We start from the raw sequence: 11,835 nt of genomic DNA, 5'->3' as shown, positions 1-11,835 counted from the left end.
AATGTTATAGACCTTGCATATTCCTATAGAGTATTTTCTTATGCCCACTATTTGCTCCAGGAGCCAGGTATAGGAAAGGACAAATCTATGCCACCCATATCCTCTGCATAGCTCTGATCGAAGCCACTGTACTCTGGACTTTTCTCCTTATTCCCTCTGGTCTGACATGAATGACAGCCACCCCCCGCCCCCCAGTGGGAGGGCTGTGAGTAGGGGCAGATAGAAATTCCCTGCTATAACATCTTGATCTATTTCTTTCTGCCTTCCCAATACTGATTAACAAGGAGCTGTTCAGAAAAGAGGTAGAGGGTCAGTGTAAAGTGAAGTGTAAGAAACTCTCAAAATAGATTTGAGGATTGAGATCCAAATCCGATATTCCTTCTTCTCCTAAAGATTAGGGAAGTTTGCTAGGTCCTGTCTTTCCCCACTTCTGATCTGTCTCTCTCATATGTGCACATGGTTTAAGAAATTAAGCCTATCCCTTTAGGGCCATACTCAAAAGAACAAGTAACAATATTGATAACATGCCAAACAAATTCTACCATTTTGCTGGCTGTCCTGACTCATCACAAAATTGCACTGATCATAAACATTCTTGGTTTCTGTGCTTATGCAGAAATGTGTGGACTTAAATATATTTGGTGAAATGGTTCATTTTTGTTTTTTTTTTTTTAAGATTTATTTATTCATGAGAGACACAGAGAGAGAGTCAGAGACACAGGCAGAAGGAGAAGCAGGCTCCCCACGGAGAGCCCAATGTGGGACTTGATCCGGGGATCGGGATCACGTTGTGAGCCCAAGGCAGACGCTCAACCACTGATCCACCCAGGCATCCCTGGTGAAATGGTTTAGAGTCCATCTTTAGAAGTTCATACAGTGGAAAGAGAATGCTGAACTTATAATCAGGTGACATGAACTTCATATCCTGAGACCAAAAGTTCTTACCTGCAGGTAACATTCTTTGAAACTCATTTTCATTATTTATTAAATGCAGTTAATAATATCTACTTGGCTACCTCCCAGCACTGTGGTGAGGATCAAATTAGAATGTATTTGTGAGAAAATACAATGGAAATTACAAAATGCTATGCAAATATAAGGCATTATTATTGTCAGCACAATCTTGCTATAACTAAGATCTCCAGAGGTTAGCCACTTAAAAACATTCAAAAAGAGATCTAGTTGTCAAAATGGGTCAACTCCACTAATCCTGTTTATTTTTATTTTTTACTTTTTTAGAGACAGAGAGAGAGCACATGTGCACAAGTGGGGAGGGGCAGAAGAGGAAAAGAAACCCAAGCAGTTTCCCCACTGAGCATGGAGCCTGACATGGGGCTCCATCTCACAAGCCTGAGGTCATAATCTGAGCCGAAATCAAGAGTCAGATGCTTAACCAATTTAGCTACCCAGGTGCCCCAACTAATCTTATTTTAAACAGTCTACTCCTGGGGTGCCTGGATGGCTCAATCAGTTAAGTGTCTACCTTTGGCTCAGGACATGAACTAAGGGTCCTGGAATCAAGCCCCACATTGGGTTTCCTGCTCAACGGGGAGTCTGCTTCTCCCCCTCTTTGCCCTCTGCTCATGCTCTCTCTCTCACTCTTTCCTTCTATCTCAACTAAATAAGTAAAATTCTTAAAAAAGTCTACTCTTGAATGGCCAACTTACCTCGATGGAGGGGAAGACTGTTCAATTCTTGGGACGTAAATTCACTGATACAGACAAACAGCCTCTCTCCTTCTTTTAGACTGGGAATGGTCACAATTTCCACAAAACTGCTGGGGAACTGCCCTGAAAATAAAAGCAAACATTTCCAATGTTGAAATTTCATTTTCTGTCTGTGTACCAAGACAAAATAACTTCCGAGTCCATTTATAGACAATGAATTAAAAACTGAGTGCTCGTAATTGGAGAATCTACTGTCAAAAAAGTACAGTGCACAAAGTTTGATGCATGTAGAGCCCAGAGAATGCAATTCGATCCAATCAGCATTAATTGGCTGCCACTCTACACAGGGCACCCTGCAGAGGGCAAAATGGGTAAGATGGAATTGGCTCTCAAAGGTCTTAAAATCTAATTCAGACACAAGCAATAATTCCATGCTGAAATCTAGTGACATACTAAAGGTGCACAAATCACTATGGAAGTTACAAAAGGTAGAAAGTTGTTCAGGAAGAATTTTAAAAATTCACTGAAAAAGCTTGCATCTGAATCTGAAGATCGGTAGGGTTTTTATGGGTAGTAGTAGATAGACAGAGTCTGTCAGTTGGAAAGCACCAGAATGGATTCCACCTTCTAAATATCTCTTGTATCCTCCACTTATCTCCAGACCTACCATGTTGGTCCAAGCCAGCAGCATGTCTCACCCAGGTTATTTCAACAACTCCCAGTCTGCCTCCCTATCCTTTGTTTTGCCCTTTCTTATCATTTTCCAATCTGTAGCAGTGAGTTTTCTAAACTTCATCTCTGATGAAGTTTAAAAAGCACCTGTATTGTATCCCATTCCATAACTCCTCATCATGGCACACTCTGTCCTCTGCGATCTAGCTCCTGCGGCTTTCCCCAGCACCATTTGCTGCTGCATGCCATGTTGAGCTTTTCTCAACCTTTCATACTGCATGCCATGTTGAGATTTTCTCAGACTCTCCATGTTCTTGGTCATTCCAGGGCCTTTGGATAAACAGCTCTATCTATCTATCCTCTTTGCCTTGCTAAATCTTACTCATCATGTTTGTCTTAGCTGAGCTACCATTTCTACTGGGGAATAATCTACTATCTCCCAAATATGGGTTAAGTGTCTGTTCAAAGGATTATATAACAAACTTCAGCCCTAACTTACATAAATATATATAAGTTAAGGACTAGATTTAACACAAGAGCACAGTGTGTGGTGATCCTTGGGTGGCGCATTGGTTTGGCACCTGCCTTTGGCCAAGGGCGCGATCCTGGAGACCCGGGATCGAATCCCACGTCAGGCTCCAGTGCATGGAGCCTGCTTCTCCCTCTGCCTGTGTCTCTGCCTCTCTCTCTCTCTCTCTCTCTCTCTGTGTGTGACTATCATAAAAAAAAAAAAAAGAGCACAGTGTGTGGTAAAAACTTCCACCTTTCCCTAGGCTAATTAATGAAAGAAATGGGTGTTAATGTATATTTTAAAGAATAGAAGAAAGGAAACCAGGTGCATAAGAAATGGAAGGTAGCTATTTGGACCAACCATGGATCTAGGAAGGAGTGAACAGGGTGCATCATGCTCCCTTGAGAAGAGTGAAATAAAGGGTAGAAAATGTTGGAAGAAGATAGATGGCTAGAGAAAATATGGTGGGGAGGAACTTAAGTTCCATAAATCAGAGATAAAGACTGGTAGTGAAAAGTAATGGCAAACAACAGGGTTCTGAATAAAGAAGTAACACATATTTTCAGAAGGGAAGCAACAGCTCTGAGTACAAAAGAGAAAGACCTAGGTAAACATGTGAATAGAAAACTGGGCTGGGGGCAGCTGGTATCGAACCATCTCAACCTTTGGAAGGAACCGATAAGGAGAGATGGAACGATAACAAACATTCTCTCCTCACTGGCAGAAACCACAGTAAAGACATAACAAAAAACACAAAAGGATTCTGAAGTGTATTTGACTTGGGCTTCCCATTTAATCTTTATTTTTATTTTAAGATTTTATTTATTTATTCATGAGAGACACAGTGAGAGAGGCAGAAACATAGGCAGAAGGAGAAGCAGGCTCCTTGAAGGGAGTGCAACATGGGACTTGATCCCAGGACTCCAGGATCATGCCCTGAGCTGAATGCAGACCCTCAACCGCTGAGCCACCTAGGCATCCCTAATCTTTATTTTCAATATGGAAAGAAAGGGGGGCTTATGCTCTATTTTGTACCCAAGGAATTAGGGGCCCCTTACCTGTAACATCCTCTTTCTTTCCTAGAAGCCAAAATTCATCCACCACTGCCAACACCTCAATAATATCTCCCACAAAGAGCGGTAGTTCTTCTGATACACTGGGGCAGAAGTCAAAGATGGCTCGAACCACTGAGCCAGCCTCCATGTTTTATAACCTGGAAAAATAGGTCAAAAGAAATTGGAAAGCATAACTATTTAAGACATTGGGATATAGGTCAATATCTTGAGAAGGACAACGCTTAAGATCAAAAGACAGAATCAAGTCAAAGCTAAGCAAATACAAAGTTTGTAGTTTATACTTTTAAAGAAATTAAAGTACTATCTCACAAAAATAATAATTTCCCCATATATTTTTCATTTGATTCTCAAGGCAATCCTGGAATTGGGAAAAAAAAAGTGATCTTTAGGAGTGACAGAAAAGGTACAAGTTGGTAAATGCAGACTTCTCAACATACTTGAAGAAGGCAATAAGGAAATTCACATTTTTCAAGTACAGGCAATATGGTACTTTTAAAATGAGGTATTTACAAAGCAGGGATTTTATATTTTTTAAAGATTTTTTTATTTACTCATGAAAGACACAGAGAGAGAGGCATAGGCACAGGTAGAGACATAGGCACAGGTAGAAGCAGGCTCCCTGTGAGGAGACTGATGCAGGGCTCAATCCCAGGACCCTGGGATCACAACCTGAGCCAAAGGCACATGCTCAAACACTGAGCCACCCAGGTGCCCCAAAAGCAGAGATTTTAAACATGGCATTTCATTTATTTCCCCAGAATTATCTTAAAGATTAGAATATTTATGATCAGCAAGTTGGAAAACTTAATTTGTCTGAGCTCAGAGTTCATAGGAGCAAGGCCAGGATTCAGGCTCAGGGCATCCTGGCTCCTCCCTACTGCAAAAAAAGGATGTGGGATCATACCTCAAAGACAGAGATTTAAAACATACTGAAAAATAGGAATCCATGAAAAGAACAAGGGAGATATAAAAGTGACACCTCTATACAAGATCTAGTATATACACTACACCAGATCAAGAATGTGTTTCCAGCTCAAAGACACCCACTGGCCAAGCCTGCATAGTATCCTCATGCTGTTACTGTGTCTGTGCTATGCTAAGTTGATGTGTCTGTTACCTTGATATGTGTGCCTGGGGAGCCTAAGCATGCATTTAAAGCAACAGAAAGGGAGGAACCAGTGGGCATGTGCTCACCTGTAAACATTCAGTCATGATTAGCAATCTTTCTACATCTTTCACATGGAGCAGCTGACGCTCTCCATAGTGTCAGGCCTCAAGTCTATTCTCCTTTATTTACCTCAAGGATCTAGCTGATGTTGTTAGAGATGAGGTTTCTAATTTTCATCTCATATATAACTATGATGACATCAAAGAGTGCTAAATGCTTAATTTAAAAAATAGTTAAAGCTCCACTGAATTTATTATCTAAGGAAACAGTGATAAGGACAAACATGTTAGGCACCTAATAAATAATTGAGTATATTGATGTGGGGTACCTTTAAGATTTTGATGATTATGCAACACTATTCAACACTGCATATTTAATTTGTACTGTTGAGTAAAAGGAGCTTATCTTTGTGTGACCGGAACATTTTCATGAGATGAGTTGGGTCCATGGTGGAAAAAAGAGGTGGCCAGTAACATTCCCCACATCCTCTGCCCTTTCCTGCCATGTATTTTAAGTATGAAAATCTAATTATAATCACATGCTAAAGAGGCAGAATATGAATGCAAAGTAATTACGGGTCTGGAATCAGAGACCAAAGTTCAAATGCCAGCTCCACTGTTTATTAGTTATTTCACTTTGGACACACTCCTTAAACTCTCTGGACTAGTTTCCTGTTCAGAAAAATGGGGATAATAAGACGTTCATAATAATCATCAAGAGGATGATGATAATGATGAAAATCATTATAACAATGCCTGGTATTTACTGAGCACTTACTATGTGCCACACAATGTACTATGTACTTCCTTCATTGAGTCCTCACAACAATCCTCTCGTATATTATTGATTTCCATTTTGCAGATGAGGACACAGGTTCAGGGAGGTGACATAATCTGTCCAAGGGCATGCAGTAAGTCAGATGGAATGGAAACGGAAACCCAGATCTGACTGGCTCCAAAGAGACAGTATGCTAATAGTGTGAAAGCACTAGGAGAGGGCTGATACAGGAGGTGCTCAATAAATGTTAGCAGCTATTCCTAACATTATTTCCATAATCAGCTACAAGTTCAAATCTGTCTCACTGATATATCATCACCAGAGAATGTGCTATTTCAAGGATAGAAACACCATAGAATTTACCATTTCAACTTGTCAAAACTTGGTTTGGCTTTGACCATGTTTAAAAATAGACATTAAAAAAAATAATAAAAATAAAAATAAAAATAGACATTATATACCTCTCTGCCTTCTTTTTTTTTTTTTTTTAACCTCTCTGCCTTCTTCAATAGAAAAGACACTGAACCTAATTTACTCTTTCACTGATGGATGCAAGTTCATTATGAAGACCATACATTACTCTACTGTGATAATACCAGTATGGGTCTTTCTCTTTTGAGGTCAGCCATTCCTTTGCTATCAGTAGCCTCCTCTGTCAGCTTTCCTATCCTCTTTCTAGAATGCTGTTTCTACACTGCTGGGGAAAGAAGGCCACACAGACCCCGCCCAAATTATCAGAAGTTTCCAGATAAATAAAAAGTAAACAAGCTCCACAGGAAACGCTAACTCTTCTGTGGTGGTAAACTACATGTGTTAGCTAGCTAGAGTTTTTCAACAGTTCTTTTTTTATGTGCTCTGAGGCCACTTTCTTATTTTCTGGCTGTCTTCCAAATAGCTAAAGTTGCCAGATGTCAGATTTCCCTGTAAGGGTGGTGTCATAAATATTTTTTTTAAACAAGCATAATATTTTGCAAACCTCTTAGCCATCTATATATATTAACACAACTCCTCAAGGTTGGGCTGTGGTGGATATTATTTCCCTCCTTCTAACTCCATTTTCTCACATTCCATCTCACTCTCAGACTAAATATATACCTCATTCTCTGAAATGTCAAAGAAAGAATGAACATGAGCTCCGTTGGGGGTGAGAGAAATCCTATTGCACTGAGGAGTAAAGTTGGTGATCTGAAAGAGTTAAAGCTTCTCCCTGAGAACCTTTCTGTTGTACCAAGAAATGACTCAGAGGAGAGGAGGGTCTGGCTCGATGAATACTTTTACTGACTGACCTCCTACCCTGTTGGAATGAGTGCGTAATCGCTGCGGAGCACACACCCTGCGAGGGCGCTGGAGTCAGAGCCCGGCTGCAGCACAGGTTGCGTGTGAGAGACCAGAACAGAGATCTTAGTGCTCTCTGTTTTACGTGGACTATCATGAATTTCATCTCTGTCTTCTCTGCCCTGGCTACCCTCGTAAAAAGCAACAGTTATTGTTCCTGTCTGGGCCATTTTAGAGGCCTGGACAGATATTTTGAAACTTAATCATAAATAGCTTATATAAGCTGTTCACCAACTCCAGATGGAAGTAAAAAGAGCTGCTGAGGAAATCAGAACACAGCTGGGCTTGAGAGCGAGCAGAGCAGAGGGCTGCCCAGACAGCAGGAGGTCAGGGACAGGGGGAAAGTCGGCTGTGCAAACACCATCTTCTTCTCTTGCTGGTGAATGCCTGCATTTCCGCTCGGCATCTGAGACTTAAAGGTCCTCAATTCTTCAGACTCTTTTAGAACACAGAACCCTGTGAATGGAGAGATTTTTGGTCTGGTTTGCTCACTAGTCTAGAGCAGTGCTCGGCACATAACATGCTTTTAAATTTTTAGGGAGCAAATCATTTATCAAACTTTAGAAACAGGGGATCCCTGGGTGGCTCAGCAGTTTAGCGCCTGCCTTTGGCCCAGGGCGCGATCCTGGAGACCCGGGATGGAGTCCCACCTTGGGCTCCCTGCATGGAGCCTGCGTCTCCCTCTGCCTGTGTCTCTGCCTCCCTCTCTCTATCATGAATAAATAAATAAAATCTTAAAAAAAAAAAAAAACTTTAGAAACATATATGAAACTGTTCATTTCAAAATCTCTACTTCCACTTATCTAAAACAAAATTAACGATCTCTAGTCCATAAATACTTTGACCTTCCAGCTTGTATAACAGTGTCATATAAATCTTCCGGATCAAACAGTACTGTGGATTTCTTCACCCTCTATAGCCGACGGTACACTAGCATCAACAGCTACCACTTGAGAAGCTAGTGTGTGCCAGACACTAAACTAGAAGCTTGAATCATGACTGCATTGCAAGATAGACAGCCAGGCTCTAGAGCCAGGGTGCTTGGGTTCAAATCCCAGTGCCACCACTGAGCAGGGTATCTCAACTCTCCAGCAAATAAACAGCTTAGCCAGAACCAGAATTCAGATCCATTTGACTCCAGTGCCCATGTTCTTTTTACTACAAGCATCTCTTCTCTTAAATCTCACTGGTTCTTCCTTTGAAATCGCTTAGACTTCCATTTTCCTCTCTTTGGTTCCCCAACATTTTCATGTAAAGATTTTCAAACAGCGAAGTTGGAAGAATTTTACACCTGCCACTTACATTCTACCATTCACATCTTACTGCACTTACCTTATCATCCCTCTTTATCCATATATCAGTCCGAGTTACTTTTTGACACATTGTAAATGTTTATTTTTCATTTTATTTTTGATGCATTTCAAAATGAACCATAGACTTTCCCTTCTGAGACTTTGGCATATATGTATCTTAGCTAGGGTCATTATCTGTTAACATTTGGTTGTTGTTAGTTTTAAGAGTCATTTTCCTCTTTTCTCTGCCAAAGATACAATTCATTTCTCCCCACTAATCTGTCAATGAACCTGGTTAATCTTTTGAATTGTTGATTTTTATATATTGTTCAGTTGCTTAAAAATTCACAAGGTCTTCCTGTTTTCTATAATTCATTCACATACTCAACAAATACTTATCAAACCTAATGGACTCAGTCAAATTCCCACACAGGCTTAACCCAATATTCATTAAGTATTTATTCTCTAATCCTGTTGGTGGTTGACCGGAGCATTTGACTATCATCCTAAACAGCTCAACTCCTATCCCAAAGTATCGACTCTAACTAGGGAAAAATAAAGCCCTGCAGATAATTTGACCATTAATCTCAGAAAGAGATACACACGCTTATCTCTCAGGTAGAGGTAGAGACAGAGAGAGATTCTTAAATCTACAGTGAAATTCTTTAGTGACTCAAGGATATTTTAACACTTTCTATCAACTGATATCCATGGAAGCTACCTCTTAATCCCGTTTTACTCCCATGATATACAAAGAACATTCAAGATATAGTTCCTGTCCCCAAGGAATTTAGCTTAGTCGCCATCATTTGCCCAAACATGTTCTGAGGATACTAATCAGCTTCTAATACAAGAACTCCATGGTCACTATAAACTTGGAGAAGGCTATAGACTATATTTCCCTTTAGGAGGGGCATAAAAGGGACACCTGGGAGTGTCTGCCTTTAGCTCAGGGTGTGATCCTGGGATCTAATCCCACATCAGGCTCCCCGCAGGGAAGACTCTTCTTCCTCTGCCTGTGTCTCTGCCTCTCTCTGTGTCTTTCATGAATAAATAAATAAGATCTTAAAAAAAAAAAAAAAAAAGAGGAGGGGCACAAAATACTAGTATATTAAGGACTGAGACAATCCAGCTGAGAATCAGTTTTAATCCAGCTTTTCTAACTTTGCCCACAGCACACTCAAAAGCCTCATCTTACTGTTACTCAGAAGTAGCCCTCAGTGTAGTCCTACTCAATCAAAATGCCCTCTGCTCCCATAAAGCATTTTCTGTCCAGATTTTTTTCATTTGTTTACATGTTTTCTTTTCTCCATTGTAGGTTCCCATCTGTCCACATATTTAAAGACTCCCCACTCTCCACTTCTACCTCTCCTCCTCAAGCTCACTTCCACCTTCAGTGTCTCAGTTTCTATAGCCCTTGCTCTTTTTTTTTAATTTGTATTTATTTATGATAGTCACACAGAGAGAGAGAGAGGGAGAAGCAGGCTCCATGCACCAGGAGCCCGACGTGGGATTCGATCCTGGGCCTCCAGGATCGCACCCCGGGCCAAAGGCAGGCGCTAAACCACTGCGCCACCCAGGGATCCCTAGCCCTTGCTCTTATATCACCTTGTAGATTTCTGAGACCTCATACCGCACGTTTAGGTTACAGCCATGACACTGAATGTAGCATTATCTACAACAGCCAAATAATGGAAAGAGCCCAAATGTCCATCGACTAATGAATGGTAAAGAAGATGGGGTAATATATACTACGGAATATTATTCAGCCATAAGAGTGAAATCTTTCCACTTGCCACGACATGGATGGAACTAGACAGTGTTATACTAAGCAAAATAAGTCAGAGACAAAGGCCATTTTATTTCACTCATATATAGAATTTAAGAAACAAAACAAATGACATAGTAGGGGGGTGGACGCAAACCAAGAAACAGATTCTTAACTATAGAAAACAAATTGTTGGTTACTGGAGGGGAGGTGGTGGGGGGAGGAAAGGGAATGGTGAAACGGATGATGCAGATTAAGGAAGGCATTTGTGATGAGCACTGGGTGTTGTATGTAACTGATGAATCACTAAATTCTACACCTGATACTAATATTGCACTGTACGTTAACAAGCTGGAATTTAAATAAAAACTTGGGGGGGGGGCAGGGAAATGTGGTATGTACATACAATGGAATATCACAGCCTTAAAAAGGAAGGCCAGTCTGACACCAACTAGAACACGGATGAAACTTGAAGACATTATGCTAAGTCACAGAAAGACAAATCCTGTTATTTCACTTACATGATGTATCAAGAACAGTCACACTCCAAGAAACTGAAAGTAGAATGGTGGTTCCCAGGGACTGGGGTGAGGAGAAAATGGGTATAGGGTTTCAGTTCCAGGAGATGAAAAGTTCTGGAGATGGATGGTGGTGATGGCTGCACAACAGTGCATGCCACAGAACTGTACACTTGAAAATGTTTAAATGGTATATTTTATGTTAAATATGTGTTTGTGTGTATATATGTATGTGTATATGTGTGTGTGTGTGTGTATATATATATATATATATATATATATACACATATATATATATATATATTTACCGCAGTCAAAAGAGTTTTTAAAATGCATGTCATACAAGTGAGAGGATGTGAAGGAAGGCCTGGGGAACTTCAGTCATTTTTAATAAGCAATATATCTACAAGTCTGGACATACTTACTGAAAGATCTCCTGAGATCACAAGCTATAAACTTTTACCCTGATAGACACTGATATTACAAAGCTTAAAGAGTTATTTCCAAAGCAGTCTTTTGAGAAAAGAGCTGAGCCTGGTACAGATTGAGGCCACTGAACAGTAAGCATGTGCTGGACGTCTTCCATTTCCCTTCTAGGCCTGTCCTCCACCTTCCTCCGCCCTGCACTCTGCTTCTCAGAGCTGATCTTTAAGAACCCATAAATGTGCTCCCTTACCTCTGGCTTCCATTTGGGTTCAGCCAACGGGAGGCATAGCAGAACAGCTATGGTAGAAGGATGGTAAGGTTGGAGTATTTATTCCCTGGCTCCTTCCCTGCTGGGCTATCAGTTGACTCCAGGTTCCCTGCCCCTTCAGGCCTGGGGTGGCTCTCCTGCTAGTAATATACCCTAAACCTATATCCATTCCGTTCTAGGTAGGACCTCCTCAATTTACCTAACCTCAGAGTGCCTTCCATATTTTGCTAGATTTTTGATAGATACATGCCCAAAGAGATTTTCAGGATTTCTGAGAACTGTGCATGAAAAAAATGAGGACAAAGAATACAGAAAACTAAAAAATTAGTTCCTAAATCTACCATTGTAAAGCCAGGT

The 11,835-nt window shown here is 40.6% G+C and overlaps 1 protein-coding gene across 1 annotated transcript in view; it reads right to left on the bottom strand.

Moving 5' to 3' along the window:
* The window catches only part of DNMBP (dynamin binding protein), a 106,994-nt gene that overhangs the window by 69,407 nt on the left and 25,752 nt on the right, over positions 1-11,835 (bottom strand). Inside the window, exons 2-3 of the mRNA XM_072805716.1 lie at positions 3,909-4,063; positions 1,668-1,790 (exon numbers count right to left, since the gene is read on the bottom strand). Coding sequence (XP_072661817.1) covers positions 1,668-1,790; positions 3,909-4,053 — 268 coding nt within the window. The 5' untranslated portion in view covers positions 4,054-4,063. The remainder of the gene's footprint in view (positions 1-1,667; positions 1,791-3,908; positions 4,064-11,835) is intronic.

Source organism: Canis lupus, chromosome 29, assembly GCF_048164855.1.
Source record: "Canis lupus baileyi chromosome 29, mCanLup2.hap1, whole genome shotgun sequence".
In the NCBI taxonomy this organism is placed as follows: Eukaryota; Metazoa; Chordata; class Mammalia; order Carnivora; family Canidae; genus Canis; species Canis lupus.
The sequence above is the reverse complement of the archived record's forward strand: the minus strand, read 5'-3'. Positions and strand labels throughout refer to the sequence as shown.